At 46.5% G+C, this 23,508-nt stretch overlaps 1 protein-coding gene across 9 annotated transcripts in view; it reads right to left on the minus strand.

Moving 5' to 3' along the window:
- The window catches only part of TfAP-2 (transcription factor AP-2), a 205,845-nt gene that overhangs the window by 26,304 nt on the left and 156,033 nt on the right, over nucleotides 1-23,508 (minus strand). For 8 of the 9 annotated variants that reach the window (XM_069134837.1, XM_046619046.2, XM_069134839.1 and 5 more), the window contains 3 exons: nucleotides 23,086-23,460; nucleotides 12,934-13,125; nucleotides 7,755-7,806 (listed from right to left, as the gene is read on the minus strand). In XM_069134837.1, the coding sequence (XP_068990938.1) occupies nucleotides 7,755-7,806; nucleotides 12,934-13,125; nucleotides 23,086-23,460 (619 nt within the window). The remainder of the gene's footprint in view (nucleotides 1-7,754; nucleotides 7,807-12,933; nucleotides 13,126-23,085; nucleotides 23,461-23,508) is intronic. The other variant, XM_046619044.2, reaches the window with a different exon arrangement.

Here is a 23,508-nt window from a genome sequence, read left to right on the forward strand (position 1 = left end):
GAGGTGAAACAAGGCAAAAGACGAAACGAACGTTAGAAAATAACTAACATCTCCGTTCTAGTTTCGAATCGGAAACCCATCGGATAAGTTTCAAGTTCCAAGTGTCACAGTTCGCGGCTCTCTAGGATATCCCGACTCACTGCCCAGCTTGGAAGAGCTTCAACCGATGTGCCCCGCGTTCCATTTCGCCGTGGCGGATCTGTCGTTGAAGTTTTATCTCTGTATCATCTATCCGGCTCGTTCACGCTTCGCATGAAACGCTGTCTCAATCTTGTCACATCGGTACACGCGTGTTACGAAATGTTCTAAGAGGCGAAACACGCCGCTTGTAGGCACGCTACACAGCGATCGCATTTGTGAGAAGAGCGGGCCTAAGGCCCAAGATAGAGGTGAGCCTGGGACCGGGTTTCGCGTTTGAAATTTCACGGGACGCGTAATAGGCGGGAACCTTTTCCTCGCAGAGTCGGAGATATCGCGGAGTGAATTGAACATCGTTGATTCCCAACAAATTACAGCAAAAGTATACTCAGTAAATCTTAATCGAGGGTATCCGACGCGAATCAAAGTTCGCCGACGTCGAGAATTTCATTCGGCCCAACTCGCGGAGAGCCTTGCGTATACTCAGAGACACGACCCACGCAGCGAGTCGCGACCCACGCTTGCATTATGGGTATACATACACGACATACATGATATTATATATCTGGGCACACCTGCCCACGCTTTCGGTTCCTCTGAATTGTTTCACCGTTAGAGCTGTCGTTCGCTCGATTTGGCATTAATTAAAAAATGCAAAACAGAGGTTGGATTGCTCGATTTTAACCGCGTTAAACAACATCGAATTAGCATTTTTTTCCACAGGTTAACTTATACACAGGTATACGAGGGTTATTTTCCACGCCGTTGCTGCGAAAGGCTCGACGCGATTCGTCGAGTCCTCCGATCCAGTGATTAAACCGTAGTATCAACGACTTCGGCCGCACGGATGGATGCCATTGCAGAGATTTCATAAACGGTCTGATCTTCTACCCAAACCAGTCGGCAATAATTGCGATAGACCGCCGAAAGCCAATTCCGAACCATTGCCAAGATCGGAACGCATTGCTGTTGAAAAAGGCGAACGCGTGTCACCGATTTGTTTCGTTCACAAAAAATTACCGAACAGTCTACTCGCGGTCGAGGCGTAACGGTATACCTACAAGACCCTAGCAGCTGTTTCACTTTAATTCTCGTTATCGTGATGCCGGACCGTCGTTAACATGTCTACACTCAATGTCCATTAAAAAAACATCGATTAAGCGGGATAGGTTGATTTATTTCCAATCGCAGACAACCGCGCGTGCGTGTGTGTGTGTGGCGGTACGTATATTCGTATTATACGTGTATCGTGTTATATATCGAAACAGTAAGGTTAATTACAATTACTTAATTGACAAAATTATTCAAATCAACCGGAGATAATATGATTGTCCGAGTGGCGGGTACTGTAACCTACGCAGGAACATCGTGACGTGCTTCAACGCTACGATACAAGACTTCACGAAACGTTCTAATGACTGGTAGCGAGCTGAGCCGTAATGAGCATATGTATATGGATTATGATTTATGATAATGTTATATGACACGGTTGTTGGAGAGATGGTAAAAAGATTGATAAATTAATATTCCCCCGATGGTATATAACGTGACGGTGAACCGACACCTCGCGCTCTGCGTGTCGCAAGGTGTTTCATCGGCCCCGCGTGATCCGATCGACCCCGGGTCACCGTTCCAGGATGCACGAGATACGTCTCGTCCTTCGCACCTCGCAATAAAATTGCGACAAAAAAAGTGTTCTCCCCCAACGCGCGGTGCACGAAGGAATTAGGAAAGTTGTAAGATGGGATCGACAAATTTCCGATATCCTGTATCAATTTATCGAATCTCGCACTACGCGGGTTCTTCGCACGCACAATTTTCCGGGCAATCAACGCGCCGGAAGCGGGCCAATCGGCACGTAGAACGCCTTTTCTTTATGACCGGGTGCCCGATTGGTCGGTAGCCGGTGGCCCCGAGCAGCTGGGGTGTGACTTCTCACCCCTTAGGAGCGTAGCCACGGGGGATGACGCCCGAGGGCATGCGGGCATTGGCGTTCCCTAATCCTATTAAGATTTCATTTTAGAAAGGTGTAGCCGCTACGCGATGCACTCGGGTGCGAGAACAGCGCCGGCGACACGCTGAGTCGAAACGCAGAGCTCGCTTTGCGTTTTCCAAATGTCGTTTCTCGCTGATTCGTTACTGCAGTTTATTGTACAGTCGCGAGGCGTACCCACGATTAGAAATATTTTAACGTGTAATTTCACCGAGGGGTTCGCCGATACTTTTCACGGAATATCCAACGTTGGCTAATCGATTGATTTCAAGGTTAACGCACCTCTCGCACAGCTGTTTCGCACGCGAAACGACAGCCGATAAATAAAGACTTACGGTAGATTCTGCCAAGGGACGCACAACCGATTATACATTTTGATCTGACGATCAAGATTATCCCTTTATACCGATGTGGAGATTCCGGCCTGAACCGAATCGAGTCACAGATATTTGCAACGATAATTGAAAAAACTTACCGGACAGGTACTGAAAACTAGCTGAATAAAGTTTGTTCGTTTAATTAACGATCGTTTCGAATCTGAGAACATTCACGAATCAAATGTTCGCTAAAATAGATTTTGATCAATGGTATGACAGAGAAAGAGGACAGAAGGATCTGGAAGGTACGTTAACTTGTTACGCGATCGAATCGCCTTAATGGGAAAGAAATGATTTTCTAGATCACGCATTCGAAAGAAAGACGAAGCCTCAAGTCGGTAGGCCAACTTTGCCTGACGAAGTAACACACATTCGGCACGTGATATCGAGTTCGAAAACAATTTGTTCAGAGACATACACATACATGCGTAAGGTCATATAACAGGCAGATACGTGCATACATGTACGGTTATGACTTGATCGTGATTAAATCTGGGATGAGATTGTGAGTATCATTAAATGGTGATAAAAAGACGATTAACATAATGGGAGGGACTATGTCTGTGCGGGCTCGTTCCAATGATTAATTATTCTTAATGCTGACCACACGTCACTAATCATCAACGACTGAGGTAATTACCGTGCGCAACCGCTGATTGGCTGCAAAAACTCGTCCGATTTCTTCCGCTATTTGTGTAAACTCCCGCGGTACAACATATCGGGTATAATTTCATACGCGGAAGACCGTCTATGTACGGCCGAGATGGCAACCGAGCTGCGTTACATACGTATGTACGCAGCACTTCGCGACCTTGTGAATCATCTGAGAATACTAAGAATATTACCCGCTATACGCATACCTAATCATTCTCAGCCGTGGCGGAAGGAAATAAAGAGAAAAAAAATCTGAATGGTGGGAAATTAATTCGTTTGTGATTTAGACTCCCGGTATTGAATATTATTCGAAACGATACGCAAAGCTTATTTTCAAAATCGAGCTAAACTAATGGCGTGTTCGGTTACGCAAGTCGGTTTCGGCTCGTTGACATAATTACGTAAGTGTGCAAAAGACACTTATGTATACACCTACGTATTATCGCGCCGTTAATTAAGACGCGAGAAAAGTTGATTAATCAAAGTACCGTCGTCGTGTCTGCAGCTGCAATTTCCTAGATACAGAAGCGAATTCCTCGATTTCGATCGGGAGTATTCTACGAAAGGCCACACAGAATGAGTATCTGGAATGGTACTCGGATCAGGTACGCGGGCACTCGTCGTCGTCTTTCCTTGCAATTCCGTATAAGCGAACCCGATCGCTCTGTACATGTATGTATGTACGTATAAACGCGAATCGCTCGTTCACTTAGCGCAAGCGCGCGCGCGCCGCTTTATCCCGGATTATAAGACCGATACAGGAAATATTTACCGAGGGATTAGGAGAATATCGAGTTGCTCCAGAGCGGATTAAATTGGGTACCATCAAGCCGAGCGATACATGCACAATCCAGCCACGCGTGTATCCTACATACAAATGAGCCCGGGACGTCGATACTCGATCAATTCCACCCGGAGGAAGAAAGTTGCAGAACGTTGCAGAACTTGACCGACCGCATCGACTCGATCCATAGACAAACGCTGAGCGCAATTTTTTGGCTAAAAAATGTCCAACTCATTACTGCGGAACCGTACAAAGAGCCGTGCGAAATAGGAATAAAATTTCTTTTTCATCTTTACGCCACTATCCGCTTCCTCATTATGATGATAATTGTTTCTCTATAATGAGTAATGAGTTAGAATGTAGGTAGCTCTCTCTGAAACTCTCAAGTGCAATAAATACATCGAATGAAATTTCGCCCGTCGTAATCCGGGTGGCTTTGACTCTCGACCGAATTATCGACCAATCGGAAATCGACGATCAGTTCTCGTATTAACGAGGTTCCGAATGCGCAGCCGGTGTTCCAACATCTTGGAGGAACGGTTATATTATAAGCATACAATAATTGCGAAACTCGTAGGTGTTAAAGATGGTCGTAAATTATCGTCGTAATTGAAATGTCCACGCCGTATATTACGGAACGCGTGTAAAGTGGCTCGGTGCCGACTGTGAAAGCTCGCTATATGCAAGATTTCTGAGCTGCAGACTATTTCCCGCGGATGAAAAAGTAACTCCAATCATAGTCGGCTATTTGCCGGCCATAATCGTTCCTTCGAAAGAGGATCGATCGAGGAGGAGGGGAAAGTCGAAAAAAATAAATAGAATTAGAAGCTGGTGCAGGCAGGTTAGAAAAGTGGGATAACGAAACCGTGGTTGCATATATACCGTGATAATAATCCGGGCATACGATCGGTCGAGACCTTTTTTGAATACTCATTGAGCCATGCGTGTTACACGAGGCGTCTACCGTGCCGAGAGATCCCCTGATGGATAAGCGGTGGATAAGCGGGGTATAAACGGATGGATAAAGGCACCCGGTACGCGGTTCGCCTGTGTAAAATATACAGGCAAGCAAGTAGGGTCCGAGATAAGATCTGCTACTGTCTCCGGACATTATCATTCGACTTTTGATTCCTCCGTCGTGATTTTCGTCTCACTCTCTCTTTCTCTCGCTCTCTGCTTCTTCAATTTCTGTTTCATTGTGCCCTGATCCCTGCCGCATATTGCCAGGCGGCTGTTTCTTTCTCATTTCTCACAAGCAAGGAGAACGGTAACGGGTGTAGGCGGCGGCCCCATCCCTCGATACGCATGCGCGTGTGCGTATTGCGTACGTTCGAGCGAACGCGGAGAGTGACTTCCGATCGATACGGGATCGAAACTGTGAGCGCAACCGGCGGCCAGGAGTTCTCTGTAGCCCCTGTATGTCTGACCGGCTCTTCGGGTCCATCACACGGCCGCGGAACTACCGTCAAGATTTCACGATTGCGCCGCTTGGCGCAGGACGAGTCTCTCCGTCATTGTGATCCTGCGAAGCCGCGGCGCTCGATTGGCGCTGCCGGTCAGTCCGGCCTTCCGATTCGTCGGATCGGCCGGCGGCCGCGGAACGTCGCGCGAGGAAGGCGATCCGAGGCGAGGCGATTTCGTATACCGTGGTATGACGAAAGAATGAAGATAAAATTAATTGTACCTTGGCTTCCGAGAAGCGTAATGCCTCCCGAAGCCGGCTAGAGCTCGATCACCAAACCCGGGCGTTCGTTCCATCGTTCGTTTGCTACCGGTACCTCACTCGGCGATCTATTTGAACCGATAAGATTTCTCTCCTCTCGTTCATTTGTCAGTCAGCTTGGGTCACAGACGCGCGTATAGCCGATACATCGGCGGCCACAGGATGTAGAAAGCCGCGGCGGTACTGGAAATTAATTGGCATTACCTAATCGAATGTCCCGCGCATTGTTTTCCTATCTACATTTTCATTTCTCGATTTCTTAACTCCCGATCCTCCGAATCGTTGTACAAGTACTCGCGGGGATCTGTCCCATCTTGAGCTCTGATCGTATTTAGCCGTCAAATATCGCTCCAACGATCTGTCGAGCTCGACGCGAGAAATAACGAGTCCCCTACCTGCCCAAGTCTAGCTAGATACGCCCCGGTATCTACATCTACCTTTTGTACCCATATAACGCATGTGCCGAGCGCGTAAAATGAAACGTAGAAAGTCGACCACATATGGCGGTAGATTACCTGCTTATTAGACCACAATGGCAACCGTAACAACGGGCACTCGAAGATCCGAACCACCCCTCGTCCCTGCGGATCGTCTACAATGTACCCCCGCGTTAAATATTAAGCTAATAAGCCAGGCTGCGCGCGCTTTGTGCGTCGTTGGTATTTAGGCAAAGGTTGCTTTTTGGTGTAGGCCAACCAATCGCCTCTCCCCCCCCTTCCTCAAAAACGTATAACGCATTTTAAAAGACCCGCAGGAGCGAACCGGAGACGAGTGAGTCGTTGGCAGGCGCTAACGGTGGCATGGCGGGAAGAACAATATAATAGACTGTTCGGAATACACAATAGTAGAAAGGTACAAATGCTATAGAATTACCAGTATATTGTGAGAGAGGTGCGAAGCGGAGACTGGAAGGAAAAAAGGAACAAGGATAAAGAGAGAGAGAGAGAGAGAGAGAGAGAGAGAGAAGAGAAAAAAAAACGAAATAAGTAAGAGCGAAGCTGACTACGGGGGAAAAGGCGGGGAGAGAGACCCTAAATGCTCCCTTGGCGAGGGATCCGATTTCGTATTGTCATTGTAATTTGTCTGCGGGGCGCAGTTTTGAGGCGGGAACTCTCCTAAGTACTCGTCGTCACGGGGACCCCGACGTGCTTCAACAAACCCATATACAGATGGTTGTTTGTCCGAATGTCACCCGAGGTTATTATATGCCTCATTACGCGACCCGCGCAGGCTACCCTCGACTGTTTTCACGCTCTTTGCCTTCCGATTTCGCGACATTTTCCCAATATTAGTGCTTACTCGAAGATTACCTGATTACGATCATTCGAAATCTAGGTCTGTATTACGAGAAATTGCGCGTTACACCAGGGTACGGGAATATGTCGAGTATGGATGTATTCAAAGGCTGGACACGGTACGTCGGATTCCATATCCGGAGCGAAACATCCGGACAAGCTCGAAATTAGAGCCAATAAAGTTGGGAGCAGAGTCGAGAATGGTAGGTTTTAGAATCGTTTTAAAATCTGACGTCTGTCCGGACCGCATTTGCCAGAGACGTCCAATTTACCGTCGAGGATACGTCCGGCGTCGAAGCATGAGTATGTATCCTGTTCCAAGTCCGCAGCGCGGTGCGCAAGTTTCCTTATGGTCGGTCAGCTCGCGAATAACGATCTGTAACACATCCTTCGGGAGGTAAATGGATAAGTGGATAAGCGTTGCGTAACCCGCTGGACCGCCTGGTGCACCTAACTGCCCTCGGTCTACATGTGACATCAGAGTGAAAATGCCGATCATTTCCGCTAACTATCTCTGCCTATATCGAACCTGTCTCGGATTCTCCTCCGTACTGCGGCTACGTTCAAGTCTGTACAACGAGACTCTTGTCGGGGATCTAGCCGAGACGACGTCCTCCTGCAGTTTTCTCCGATGAAACCCGTCATGGTAACCACGGGTGAAACGCGATCCCCCGGATTATTACTATTTTGGAAATATAAAGTGAACCAGAGATCTGGGACGAGGTTTCGAAGAAATTTTAGGACTATATTTTAGGACTATAGGAAATCAAAGAATTTGTTGTCTACTTACTCTTTAGGATAGGCAGATCGTTCATGAAACCACCGTCGTCGACGTTCGTGTTCTGAAAATGGAAAAAATGGAAGGAATTAGATGCGTGAATATGAAAATTGCGTCGACTTTGAAAACTCACACAGTGCTGAATTACGAAATTCCATTCCAATTCGATGTGAATAATATCGATTTTAATCCAACGAATGAATGTAGCTAATTACGTAGTATCGACCATCGTATCGTACAACAATACGATGAACTCTATTGAAAAGCCTTAAAGAAACATCAAAATTTGGGACATTCAACGCTGTGCGCACAAATGCGTGCAGACTGCAGATTATATTCATGTAAGAGAAATAGCCTGCGGCTTTTTCGTCAGCAAATATCTGGCAGATGGAAGAATTTCGACGGGATGCCTGATCGAAGTTGATTAAAAGTAAATTACAACATATCGTACATAGGTTTTACTCGCGAAAACTTGGGGTGTGCGTGAGTGGTTAAACGTATGTAATAAAATCCGTGAGTATATCCGGTACCGAAAACACTGAACGGCCAGTGGGTCGTTCCAATGAATATCATCAGACAGAGTATAATACGTATCCGAAAATATTTAAATTAAATTCTTCCTGATATTACAATATCATGAAACGTTACTCGAGGTAATAACAATATCCGAGATAGGTCAGAAGACTTCGCCCTCCCACTTCCATTTTTAATATAAAATGCGCCTCTCGACCGTTCGGTCAAAGACTCGATGTATCGGACTTTTCGATAAGGTTATTCCGCCGTGTTATGCACGCGAGATTGAAGGAAAAAAAATTCGAGATTCTTTCCTGGAATATCTTCGCATTTTTTCGCGGATATCTGCGAACGTTTGCCGCACGAGGAGCTCTGACCCTGACGGCTTTGCCATCTCCGTTTTCACGAGCGGCGACTCAACTTGTTACACTTAATTATTTCTGCAAGAGCATCCCGTAACGTGATTAGCTGTCGTCTCGCGTCTCAACGCCTCGGTGGCAAAGTCCGCCTAATTATTATTAATTAACCTATCTCTGGCCAACGAGTATAACGTTGTAGAAATAAACGGGTTCTTCGTTCGATGCTCACGTGTAATATATTACGGTAACACATTTGTAAGCCCGGACGAAGCCACCTGCATCGCGTCAAATCTGTTGTGAACGGCTTTAATGTTTCTGCGTACAATAATAATTATCGACCGGGGCTTCCGTTTTCTTCCATCTCGTCGCCTGTAATCGGACAGTCGAGAAAGTGCATGGAATTTGTTTGTCATTTTTTTTCTCCGTTATAATTTGGACATTCTTATTTTATGCAATATTTTTGCGATGCTGTGAGAAAGGTAATTTTCATTTGATTTTATTTGATTTTATTTTTTGCAAAAAATTATCTCCGAGCTTGGCAATTCTTTCCTATATGTATCTACATTTCGCATCTCGGACCGCGCTTTCGAATTGTTTCGTCTCTGCAGTCGCGCCCGCGAAAAATTCCACCTCGGATTCCGGAACACGGGTCAACTATGCGCAATTATGGAATTACCGAGAAGGGGGAGAAGGAGGAGGAATAAAAAGTTTCTACGTATTCGAGATAGCGGTGAGCTCGCCTCGTTTTGGCGTTGTTCGACTGCCGAGCTTGTATCTTTGCACCTTCGCAGGAATATCAAACGACCTCCACGTATCCCAGTTGTGACGATTTGTTCAAAATAGAAGAAGAAAATTAAGAATATGAAAGAAATGAGGAGCAGCAATCTGAGGAGGTTCAACGTATTTTTTTTAACCGCCGTCACGCACTGCGTACCTCAAATAAAAGCGAATCAAATTATCCACGGTATTTATAACGGAAAGTATATCGAAGCGTACAGAGGAATGTGAACCTTTGTCCAAGAAGACTTGAATTCACTGTCCATCGACCTAACACGAAATCATATAACACGTCTGAACTCGAATTATCACGCTGAGAGGTGACGAGGATTAGAAAGAAGCAGAGAATAAAAAGGTCGAACAAAATAATCTTAGCACCTGTAGCAGGCTTGTTTCATTAGGCGACCGTATAACCAGCTTATATTAACAGCTAACTAAGCCTCTGTAGAACAGGACAGCGACGAAAAAGAGTCCAATCTTACATGTACATATCGTAGCGTATGTGATCCACGTCTACCGTATATTGGACAGAAAATAAAGTTTGAACACCGAGCAAAAATTGATGGACTAATTATTGTTGTCGATTGAAAATTGGCAAACTTTTTTATCAATTATGAAAATTAAAACTTTTCTGGTCTTGTAAACGCGGCACGGCATCTAGGCTGCCGAATACCTTCAAACGCGTTTTATTCGCATCGAAAATCACGCGGGCACGTGTGTTTACTTTTAGTATAAATCTTGCGTAAAGTTAGCTCGGAGCGCAAAAACTGAAACACAAAAATGAAAAAAATAAGCAAAACGAGTGCCGTTAGCGGTGCGGAACTTTGTCCTATTATTTCGCGGTTTATTTGTGAGTTTTTTTCAGTGTAGGTACACACTACAGATGTCTCCTAATAAGCGCGCTTTCGACGATATTGCATAATTCGCAAGCGTGTACATATCTGCGAATTTTACCCCATCACTTCAGAGGTGTGTGATTTCACGCGTTGACTCGAACGCGCGAGTTACAGGTACACGGATTACGCAGGGTATGTATGCACATGTATAGATACGTGTGTACTATACATATGTACGTACATACATACCGCATACGCTCGAAGCGATCACCGCGCACGTGAATAAATACCCCGTGAAACGTATAATTTTCAATAATAATCACGATAATAATCGCGCGCAAATATTTACATATCCCAGGAGAGCCCGGACAGATGAGGAATGATGTCGGAACGGACGCGTGATGTCTTATGGGATACGCGTGTTGCGAAGCAAGAGGTAGGCAGAGATACGTGCAGCATCGTGCTGCTGCATGCCTGCGTGTGGGCCACGTTTGCGGGTATTGCTACACCCGCGGATATATCATATGTAAGGCACCCACACGTCCCTGATTATGAGTTTCTACCGCATTCGCCTTCGAGCATATCGCGCGATTGTGCATCGCCGCGTTATTACTCCGTTCTCTCCTCGGATCCCGACGTTTCGAGTCAACTTATCACGGCAAGGGTGATAAACGAGCGACATTATCCAGCCGTACAGAGGTTATTGTGTGTCTCTGTGGCAATTGAGCCGAGGACCTGCGATATCCAGGATACGATCCTTTCCTAATACGTTATTCCTTATTTTCATTTTTACAACCGTCGTACGGTGTACGAAGGGAAGAGAGAAATAATGGAAGGTGTAAGAGAGTGCATTTATGATGTGGTAGCTGCTCGATCGCCCGATTCACCAGTGACATTAGCTCGAGGTGATCCATGCACCGGCCGGTGGAAGAGCCGGGCGGCCATTTTCTCCAATACGAAGTGTTGTTCATCATAATTTAAAATAGATTAAGAAGTTAATTATTATTCGTGAATGACGCCGCCGAAAATCAGGCCTCGATTGTAATTATGCCGAGCTCGAGTGATGCAGGGGCTTCGGTATACCCCCTTCTCCTAATTGTCTCTCTCCCTCTATTTTCTCTCTCTCTCTCTCTCTCTCTCTCTCTCTCTCTCTCTCTCTCTCTCTCTCTCTCTCGCGCGCATTATTCCGGCGACGACGTTTCGCCGGACCCGAAAATAGGACCCATATAATTTTCGAACTCGTGGTTAGACACCGCGCCTAGAAATAATGCCGATGCCCCGCGTTAGATGTATAATACTGATCCCCTTGCCGGTGTAATTTTCGTCCGTTCGTTCATTCCCTGCGTTCACGTGCGTCTAATTTACCGCGGATGAACGCGACCCGAGAGAGGTATTCACTCTTAACCTCATAATGTTCCACAACGCTCTTTGGCGCACATTGTTCCGTTATGTTGTACAGTGACGAGTATAAAGCGCGAACGTAATTGTCAATGAACAATTGTTTTACCGTAGATAATTGTACAAATTTATTTTTATTTGCTTTGGGAAGGTAACTATTTATAAAAAAAAAAAAGTTTCGAGAACTCCAGAGTTTGAGCATTTTGAACGTTCTAATTATAAAACCATTTCCATTAAAACCATTAAAACCACCTAAAAATAGTGATATCTCAGTTCGCTGTTATTCGAATTTGGTAAGATTCATTTCTTTAACATAGTACGGTCGTTTTGTCATTCGTTTTCACTATCATTGAAGCAAGTCACGTCGATGGAGGTTTTTAAAACATTTTTTTCTCGTTCCCTAGCTTTCGATTTAGACGACCCGGTCAATTTGTACTAACAAATATCACCGTTTACATTTTTTATGATTTTTCATCTACTCCTTCGCCAAATCACGGAACCACGTCACGGGTGTAGAAAACAGCGAAACGTACGACGGCCTGCAACATTGCGAAAGCGGACCAGGCCTGTTCATTTCGGTGTACAAAGATCCGATAACGATTTAAGACCTTAGCTAACGAGATTTATAATATTGCAAAACTGGCTCGCCGTTCGGCGAATGTCCACCTTGAGTATTTGAATTTCCCCTCGCGACTGTAGAGTCACGTATGCTTTGATATTCGCTGGGTGTAACCGAGACGTTGTGGATGTATGTATTTTAAAAAATGCAAAGGCGTTGCAGGAGCGAGCGGAAAGCGCCGAGGCATGAGACTCTTTAACCCTCTGGAATAATAATTGTCACCGATCAAGGTATAATTATATTAATAACTTTTTACGAGGACATCGAGACCGATCGTACAGGGATCGATCGATCGATACATCGATCGACGCAGGACCAGAGATATTGGCAAAAGCCAATTACCAAGCAATGCGGCTTCGACGATCGTACAACGGGACTTTCCCGATGACAGCGTAAGAAACGAGATAAAAAAAAAGTCTACCGAGATCGGATCAAACGAAACTCGCCGAAGGTTTGTGATCGTCGAAATTGCGTCGTCAAAAAGGGCCGAGCTTCTCGTATGCGTGCAGGAATCTTACTTATTTACCGATTCATTTGTTGCTCGCGCGTGGATTATCAACACAAGATTGGACGATCTTACAACTTTCTTAAATTTACCTGACGGACAATTGTCCCGCGCACCTCTTACAGCCGAACGAATAATAATATTAAAATAATATAAATAATAAGAAAATTGTTCGATTACGTACATCATCGCTCACCTGGGGGTCGTCAACGAGGCTTGTGTGTAGTACTAGGTCGGTTTGGTCGAGTCCCGGGGGTGGCAGCAGGGCGTCGGGACGTCTGACGCCGCCGTACTCGACGCCTCGACCTCCGCCTCCGCCGCCACCTCCTCCGCTGCCTCGACCACCATCGTAGGGAAACGAGGCATGCATGTTCGTCTGAAACAATACGAGAAAAATTTACATTTTAATCAAGCTGCTTCGTACTGGCGAGATAAATTATTGCTATTCCTATTCTTCTGATTCATATTTTTTCGGGCTTGCGTTGTACAAATTTTAAATTCGCTCTTTTTTGGACCCGAGGACACGTTATGACACGGTGTTCGTAATCTCACGAGACAACCGGACGGTTGTAATCTGTGGTGATTGGAGAACGAGGTTCCAAAGCTCGCGACGCCACGGTAAGCGTGAGTTAATATGATGATTAAAATGCCAATGATCGGTACGGTTAATCTTCGTCCGTCTTTGCGCCGCGTTGTGTAATATACATAATATGTTGAAAACACAAAATGGAGATCGAAATTCCATGAATCATTTGCCTGCGCGTAATATTTATATAGACTTGTAATAAACTGGTTGCTGCGCAACTTTGATGGGAACAAGGACGACCGATAGATTTACTCGTGTCATCGATATTTCTTTTTGAATACGCGTAGGGAATATACGACTCGCCTCAGTGCCCAGAGCTACTCGTTATACGGCCGAAGCGTGTGCCAACATCGATTAAATCACGTTAACGTCAGTTTGCAGCAAAACTTATTAGGGCGAGCAAATCTTTTCTCATGCGTTATGTACCCACGATCATCGAGTCAAGCGTACGCGTTCAGGTGGAGCTGCGTGTATAATTTCGAAGCGATTTCGTCTTGTGCAATCTTCAATTGGAAGGATATAACAAAGTTGTTAATTTTCGAAACGGCAGGTTGGACGAGATATTTCCATCCACGGACGTATAATGAAGACAACGTGTTATAAACATATACATCACTGAACAGCGGGAGGAAATTTACGACTGGAAAGGAATATGCGTGCAGCGGATATTATCATATCCTACCTACCTACATACCCGTGGTGTTAAACGAGCGAAGAGAATAGTTGGCAATGATTGTAGTAAATATGCCAATCGTCGATGGAATTGATCCTTCTGGTGTTACAGTTCCCAGGCAATTATCGTCCTGGAAGTGGTATAATACAGGTATATCTGGCGTTGCATTGTCGGATTCTACTTTTTATGCATATCAGCGCTTGGTGGAGGTGAAGCGGGCCGGCTGCACGCCAACAGCGGACTATAAAGCGATCACAAGCCGCGTGCAAGCCAATTTGACTGAAGTGCATCAAGCGCCTACCTACCTACCTACCTGCCTGCCTGCCCACGTGTCTTGTCTGTTCTATCCTATGGCGAAGAGTGAATGTGTCACTTGCAAAGCGAATGGAAGACGTATTATGCCCGACGATATATCTGCCCGATGCACCAGCGGAGCTAAGACGCTCGCGCTCCTTCCTAAGTAATCGCAAATCGTCTGTATACCTCTGGCCAGATATAACGAGACAAAAGCCAGCACCGGCTGACTAACGACGATTGATTATCCACGCTGTCTGTTTAACCGTCACTCAATCGCTTATACGCCATTTATTCGCATCTAACTCAAGACCCACGTGTAACCCATCTTATTCAACCGCAGCTTGACCGTCGAATTACCCACGCCAAGGGTATCGATACACAACAAATACTCACGGGGTTGAGGTGAGCTGAGGTGAGGTGAGATGAGGTGGGACGGAATTATTCACCTGTTCTACTGCAGATTTAACACCAGTCCATTTCTGTCCAGATTGCTTACTTTCTGGTTGGATTAGGAAGGTAATCAAATTCATTGATTCATCTCTACGTCATCGCATGACACTTGTTCAACTACTTAGAACCGTATCGCGTATATATAAGTTTTTTGGGTCGATCTAGGAAATCTGTTGGAAATTTGGTGCTACTATACGGTGAACCTCCTTACGGTGACATCTAATATTGTCGATTTGGTTCACTGGCAATCCGGCCTCTGTCGCACGCAGCTCTAAACGCCAATTGAACGATTCTGCGGTTTTAAAAAGCTTAATTTAGGCCAGCCTGCGGACGGTACGAGGATATCATGTAGTATGCAATCGGCCTGTAGACTAGCGGTACCATACGGCAAAGCGAATCCCATCAGCGCCAGGTCATCCAAGATATGACACTGGAGTTTCTATCGTGGAGTATCTTCTCGGACGGTCCGAGAAGGAGGCGGGGGGAGGCGATCGTTGATCGTGGAGAGACCGCTCGCACAGGCAGGCAGACACGCAAGACGCTAAGCGAGGGAATTGTCTGCTCGAGGAAGATGAGCACGGAGACCAGCGAAGGCCGAGCTGACGGGTCAAAGTGCAGCGGCGACGTGTAAGATGATCTGACCTGTTTGCCAGACGGTAAAGACGCGCGAGAATCACTCACTACCGGGTTTCTTGGATGCGGCTGGTGAGGCTTCCAAGTCCATGGGTATAATTAACGACCCGACTCTGCCTTTCGTCCCAACCTTTTGATAATAATTGCTCGGCGAATCGCTGCTTGCCAACGAACTCTACGGGAATCCGATCAACGTACCCGCACTTTATCATTCGACGTGCCCGTTACCGCGTTCGCGCGTTGTGCGTGCACCTATCATCATCGATACAGCGGTCTTGTGCTGTCGGGTGAACTGCAGGAACGGGTAACAGGGAATGCATACTTGAGGAAAGATCACGTGGCTAGGCTCACGCACGGATTGACCGTTTCACTTACGATTAGCCAAGATTCTTTCCCGTGATTCCTGATATAGTCATTAAAGTCGTGTCGGATCATGCACGGTGATCATTCCCGGCGTAGCGTTTAAATGTTAGATCGACAGTGACGGATGGGCGACTAATTTTCCAAACAACCTTACCGTTTTTCGAACCTCATCGGAAGCCGCGCCAACAATCTTTGAATGCGGATACCATCCGGATATTCTCACGTATCGTCGGTACGATGATCGCTCGGAAGCCAGCGTCAACTTTTCGCGTATATCGTTGTGAAAAGAATTTCTCATCGCAGGTCCGCAGACTGACCTGCCGCAGCATTCGGGAGGTGTGAAGATGGTGCTTTTCAGAGAACAATTAGACGCCGACAGTGCGGGGATGCGGTGAGATAATGTTAAGTACTGCGGTGATAGCGTGTCGATTTACACCGAGATCTCTCGTACTCTCGACCGATTAAACGGGGCGGAGGCATAGAGATCGAGTCGGCGGCAGCTCATCGGGCTAAACCGGTGAGACCGACTCCGCAGCTACCGCCTAAGCGAATCATTTACGAAGGATAGAGAACGGCCGCGTATACACGGACACATATCCAGACCTACGCAATCACGAGGAGAAACAAGTTCCGTCAGCAAGAGATCACGTCGCGTCGGCGGTGGCTGTGGCAGTTGCTGTTGCTGCCGTTGCTGCTGCTGCTGCTGCTGCATCTCGTGCCAGGCATACGTCGTCGAAATGTAGAGGTGGGTACCACTCGAGCTGGAGGGACTCCGATACGAGACGAGACAAGACTGAGAAGAGAGACCCAATTCCCACAGTGGAGTACGTCTTACGACGATGACTGGACGATAGGGTTATAATGCAAGCCGGGAATTTCGTACTTTGCACAGGTTTATGTCGGTTTTAGCGGTTATTCCTCATACTACGTGACTTTTAACCTCTGGCGTATCGTATTTCTGGAATTGACCGATGCTCAGCAGGCTGAACTGTCTTTCCAACTGTCCGGAAGTCACGTCATCGCCCGGCAGGATCTTTTCGTCGGAGATTGTATACTTTCAACATGATAATTCGTCCAGAATCCAACAGCTATCGGAATATAATGAATGGATTATTTTTCATTTTCTTGCAGAAACTTGAGAAAATACGCAGTGAACATATCGCAAGTAATTTTCATCTGTGATAAAACGAATGAAAGTATTATCGTTTTTTATTCCTTTTTCTGACATCGTAACACCGATGCTCCGGTGCATGGGAAAAAAAGAATGCTCCTGACGATTCTTCGCAATAGTACCTATTTTTTTTTTTTCTGATTCATTACGAAACTCCACCTCCGGGTCAAGAGCTATAATGTTCATTTTCATCGGTTAATTCCCGTACGCAATCCACCTCGCACGTCGTTGACTTGGGTGAATGGATCCGAGGGTTAAAGTTCAGGCGATACGAGTTGCGTCAGGTTGAATTCGAAGAAATAATAACAACGTTTTCGTTTTCTTTTCTTTTGGTTTGTTATAAAACTCATCTTAAAAACGCGCAGATTTGTTACAGCGATATAATAAAGTTGCGGCGTGCAGCGGAAGCGTAGGAAATACTGAGATAGCGGTGTAATTGAGCTGGTAGGAGGTAAAAGACTTTAACTTGAGCTGAGAAAGTTTTCTAAGAACTAAAACGCAAGCCGTATACGTACAGAATTTTAATCGCATCCCACGACAAGTGGATGGAAGGAAAAGCAGAGATTTGGGCCAAGCTGTGGTCGCGCAGTTGCGACAATGCGAATACGGCAGCTATAAGGTAGGTTTACAGCTGCCGGTTGACCGTTGGCAAATTGTTTGTTCGTCCATGAGTCGACGATGCGACGTCGCCGCTCTTTCATTTCCGCAAAGAAGACAGGTGAAATTTCAACGATGCCTTGTCCAGATAATGCATTCTACTTTATTGCTCGTTGTTACGCTGCCGTTTCCATACTTTTATCAACAAGTCCTCCTCCTCCCCCTCCGCCTCCATCTTCCTCTTCTTCTCGCAGGCAGACATGCCGAGGGCCAGAATGCCGCGGGTGGACGACAAAATTGCCTGCCCGAAACGTCGCGCGTCGCAAGGTTCACAAAGTTCAGATTGATAAGCCAGCTTCGCGCTAGACTTTTTTCACACCGTCGTCCGTACCCTGCACGGATCATCCGAAGAATCTGACCATGGCGAGTTTTTTTCTCTCTGCCCTCTCTTACACACGAGATGATCTCTGACTGCGGTGATCGCGATGTGATTTCCTGGGAATTACGTCTTCGTCAACCGAGGTGAAATGCTCCGAACCGGCGCTGCAGTGTAATGAGCAACTCAATTAACCAGGGAGAGAACTAAGAAAACCCGTGCTTTCGAACGCTCGTCGATCACCGAACGAAAAAATATTCGCGGATCAATGCGTAGTCATTTTTTTGCGTAAATTGAGACCCCCGTTTGAAGTGTTCGGTTCGTGAAAATATTCAGCGTCGTCAAGGTCGAGACCAGGGATAAGAGAAACTCTTGTTCGAACCGAGGTACCATTTTGTCCATACGAAGCTCGTCCGGCTAGAACACATCTGGCGTATCTAGTTAAACGAATAAATATGGTTACACTAACCTCGCGACAGTCGGGCTGAAGTTTGATTAGGTTTTATTCTCCGAGTGGCACTTTCACGCGGTAAAAAAGTACGCGATAGTCTCGTGCTAATGAACGGTACAGATATAAACGACATACACACGAAAGGAGGATCGGATGATCGAGCGAATTATATCGCTCCCGTACATCGCGATGGTTATAAATTGGTACACATGGTGTACGGAGCCGGTATAATACACCGAGCGATACTAATGAGATGAAATGTGATCGCCTTTCTCTTGTTAAACGCGCTCACCTCTGCGGCGGACGGGATGAAGTTGCGTTTATGACCGTTGCAATTTTTTTCCAGTACCTACCTACCGCGAACCAGCAACCATGTTGGCAAAACGAATCGACTTGTAAACACCCGCAGATAGGCACGAGACAGCTGCAGTATAAGTTTTCCTTATCTTGATCGAACTAATTTCATCGATCGCGCCGCAGCTTCCGTCATCCTGAAACTGGTTGTAGATCAGACCGATCATCCGAATGATTTTTACCCGCCCGAGCCAGGCTTGAGTCCGTATCGTTTTTCTCTTACAAACTTGAACGCGATTATCCTGCATCACCGCATCCGTACGAGGAGGCTGCGGAACAATAAGGAAGGAGTTCCTCGTCCTGATGAAATCAGTGATATATTACGTCCATATCCCGCGGCCGGGTTATCTCTGCAAGCGACATCCTGCACGCGAGTAAACGTCTTCATCCCGGGACTTCTTCTTCGGCCTGTACGAACGTACGAAGTGGATATCCGCTATCCGCACGCTACACGCCCGCGAAAAGCAGCTAGACCGACTTTCTACCGTCCATTTAATTCGTTTCTCTGCCCACAACGCGTGAAAAAACGCTAATTCGTGACGCTGACGATGAGCAATCGGTGCGCTCGCCATTGTTGCGTATATAAGGGTACAAATAAAGGATACAAATCGGTCTCGTACGGGTGAAAGAAACCGCGCAAAACCAGCTAAGTCGACCGCAACAGATCGGGAAACGGATCCTGCAAGACTTTGGACCTGAAAAGGATCATCCCTGCAGTTTACAAACGTGGACCGAGCCCGTCCAACTTAACTCCGAAGGGGGTGCGGCACAATAACCCAAAATTCCCCGCTCTAAATACCCTCGTGTAAAAATGCTCCGAGCAATGCGAGGCGTTTGAGCATTGCATGCTTGTGCAGCTCGTTCTAAGAGCGGATCAACTGGGGCGAATGATAGAGGCATGGGGTTCGCTCGGGGATCGCGCTAGCTAGGGGCTGAAAGAGGGATCGACAGATGAATCCGCGGGACAGGGTGCAGGGTAAGCCCGTTTGCTGGGTGGTCCGGAAAGCCACTCAGCTGATTATTAGCATTGTCATCTCGGCTCCGAGCCCCTGGTTCTGGAGTATTTTTTATTCGTCAATGAGTGGAGTGCCGTTTACTGCACGCGGATAACAGTATTTTTCGAACACACATATATGTATATCTGACGTTGCGTTCGAAGGCCGCGGTGGGCGAATTATCAGTCCTCGCATCTGCAGATCGATGAACGGTGATCCGAAGAGGGGAAAAACGGGGCGAAGAACTAATTTTATAGATTGTTAAAGGCCGTACGGACAAGCAGCCGCATCTTCCGTCTCATCGTTGGATGGTTGAGTGCTAACGGATCGGCGTGAGGACCCTTCGGCCTGTCTTGAGTCTTGGGCTCGGTAATTCTTGGCATATTTGCCTCAAAGCTAACCCGCGAGGCATCTGCCTCTAGGGAATGTCGAAGGTCTAACCAGAACTTAATAAGTAAATTACTCTGCACCCTGGCCGACGTGCACCTTGTATAAGCGAAACAAAACTTAAACTCTTGGACTAAGGTAAGTCCGTCGACGGAGGCTTTTCGCTGCACGCGATTACGGCTCGCTTTTATTGGAAATCAAATTAACAACATTCTTCCTTCGATCCAAAGGATCCGATTCAGTGATTAAAACTCGCTTTTGGGTATGGTCGAAAATTTCCCCATCCCCCTACGATAATCGCAGTCCAACCTACGCTCAGCGTTTTCTGCAATTTGCTGCAGGAGGAACAGCCATTAATTCGCTCATACCGACACTGAACGTGAGTATTTATTTTCACCGCAAGCTTTAAACCAACGATTGAATCAGCCGAGGTCATTCGGTTTACCGGTCCAGAAACGGAAATGGCGAAGAAGATGGTTCGGCATCGGAAGGAAGGTAAGACGACGTTGCATAGTTTGTCAACTATATACGCGTTCAACTATTCACAAGACTGAAACGCTCCTGACTTAACCGCCCAAGTTCACGGCGGTTTTCGAAATATTTCGTTTCGAAGGATTCCTCGAAGGCCATCCCAACCTAGCTCACCTGACGCCGTCCTTAGGTCCGCTCGAATTTCGTTGTAAAGTTGCAAAAAAAAAAAAAAAAGAAAGAAAGGGAAATAAAATCAGGGCAGTCCCCATTTTCGCACATCGACCCGAGTACGCGACACCTCCGGCATATTTCGCACAACGCGAAACTGTCCTACGGTGATAATTAGGGTGATTTTTTCTCCTCTCCTATTACTTTCTTTTCTCTCTGTTCTTCTTTTCCAGCATCACTTGTGAAAGCAAAGCGCTGCTCGGGCGAGTCTCTATTATTATCGGGCACAGAGGCCGAGAGAACGACAGAACGAAAACCGTAAAAGGGAGAGAGGAAGAGAGGAAGAGAGACTCGCTGTTCTGCAACACGTGAAAGTTTCAGACCTTCCTTCTCGGGTATTTGGACGGACAATAGGTTAGGTAGAGCGAACCTCACTGCAAAGATTTTTCACTCGGTGGCTCATAACACCTTTTTGATTGTCTCTCTTCCTGTAGCTGGAACCAATTAATGACGATAGGTGCTGGGCGTTGAACGCGACGAGGAGAACACGAAAGACACATGTGTCCCGGTCATTGTATAAAACCCGTTACGGAAACGTACCATCACATTCGATTTCGAGTATTCAATCCTACGAATGTATCCTATCTAATAAAATCATTGTCCCGGCATTGATCTGCAGACATACTGTAGGTAGGTACGTGACTTCGAGCTCTCAAGTATTGCTGAAGGCGGTTTTGCGGTATCATTTCGCCAATTGCAGATATTCCCCCTATCTATTATTTGTACCAAGTTTCGAAGCTTTCCTCTGTCGAGCGGTCGCAACAACTAGTGCCTCTCATCACGAAATATCCTCCAAGCGTCTACGGGATGAAGATTTCCATGCAAATGAACAAGGTGCAATTAAAAGACGCTGAAAAAATTCACGAGCGGGATATTTGACGAATCATGAAATACGATCGTTCGTTTTCTCTCAAGATCAGTAATCGTGTACACAGGATGAAAAACAAATATCGTATTGTAATAAGTGTGAAAAAGTTGACTGAACTCACCGGGAAATAAACTATTGGGTAGGTACGTGGTGTAAAACTTGTCATGCGTATAGAAATTATTATAAGTGTATACCGAAAGATGTACAACCTGCCGACATAAGAATATATTCCTGGAGAAGTACAGAATAGGCGGTGAGTAAGGCTTTGCGAACAACGGTAAACCCGCTACATAGTCGTCACAATAAAATATGGAAATGTGACATTTGGCCCCCTCGAGTATCTTGTGACTCGTGTCTCAGGCCTCCTCCCACCTCGTCACGGGGCGAATCACGTATGCTAATAAATCTCTGGCGCAAGGAGCGTAGGCCAAATAGAGACAAAAATGTGCCTTTTTTTTTATAGAGAACCGAAAGAACCGTGGACGCCTCGTCGCAGAGTTCCTTACAGCCAGGTTTCGTTACATCTCCACGTTCCTTCCGAGATAACCTGACCTTACCTAATCTGACCTAATCTAGCCAGGCCCAGGCCACGTCATTTTCACGGTGCTGTATGAGTTTACATGTACCGAAAAGATACGATTCGTCCAATTTTTACTTTGTAGAGATTGAAGATCATTTATCCTGACCATCGAATCGTTTCACTGGTACCGACCTCGGCGATCGAGATAAGAAAAAAACTGACTTGAAACATGATTGATGCGGCGATTGATGGATTCAACATTTTTGAAAAACATTTTCAACATTTTCGGGAAACGAAAAGCAGAATACAAAATCAACCAGAGTTTTATGAAGCCGTTTAGGACCGCTCTGAGCCCTGTAAATCTAGGAGCGAACGAACCGACAGGTCTGGGTGAAGAAGTGGGTTCAAGAGGTGTGTAAATATCACGACAGGGGTTCAAAGTCACCTTCTCGGGGAGCATCGCGATTGGGATCAATGATGTCACGGTGAAACGTATTGGGTTCGATCTGTCTGATCGATCGATACCATCGGCTATTACCCGCCACTCCTCGACGGGTCGATCGCCTAAGTAGGGATAATGCTCCGTAGATAATGTACGTGGCCATGGCTACACCATTGTAATGAGGTAGCACGCTGTGCACGTGACCGGATCTGAGTACCGAGCCTGGACTTCGTTGGTATACATCGAACGGACGATATAGGTGCCTACCCGGATTGGCAATGATGTAAATTTGTGCTACACCGGCTACGGTTGAACCACAGCGGGTAAAAAAATACCCATTATCCACATGATCGGAAAAATTAGACTTGCAAATAATGGGACGGTAGGATCTATTTGCCTTGGAACAGGTTTCGGCGCATCGGTTCTGGCACCCGTGATGACAGTTGTAAGAAACTGATGGGAAATTGTACTCACCACATGAATGCTCTCGGCGTCCCTCCTGAGGTCGCCGCTTCTTTGGCCAGCCGTAACCGCGGCGGATAGTTGGTTATAGTGGTGCTGATGTAGCGTGTTCAATTGGGCGTACGGATCGCTGACAAGGTAGTCGAGGTGCTGAGGTTGTCCCAGACCGGGGTGCTGAGGACTGGCGGGCGCGTGATGGTGCGAAGGAAAAGGCGGCGGAAAATACGGTGGCTGGAAATCTGAGGCGGTTGGAAGCGAGGCGCCACCGTGGTGCGGCATGCCACCTCCGTTTCCATTTCCTCTGTGACCGTGGTGGTGCGCCCCCGAATACGGTGACGAGTTTCCACCGCCCAGCGAGGATATGCCCCCATGTCCCGTCAAACGGTCCTGAAAGTTGCAAGGAAACATGGACATTAGGTATTTTTACAGTGGAAA

This window comes from Neodiprion pinetum, chromosome 3, assembly GCF_021155775.2.
Source record: "Neodiprion pinetum isolate iyNeoPine1 chromosome 3, iyNeoPine1.2, whole genome shotgun sequence".
Lineage (NCBI taxonomy): Eukaryota > Metazoa > Arthropoda > Insecta > Hymenoptera > Diprionidae > Neodiprion > Neodiprion pinetum.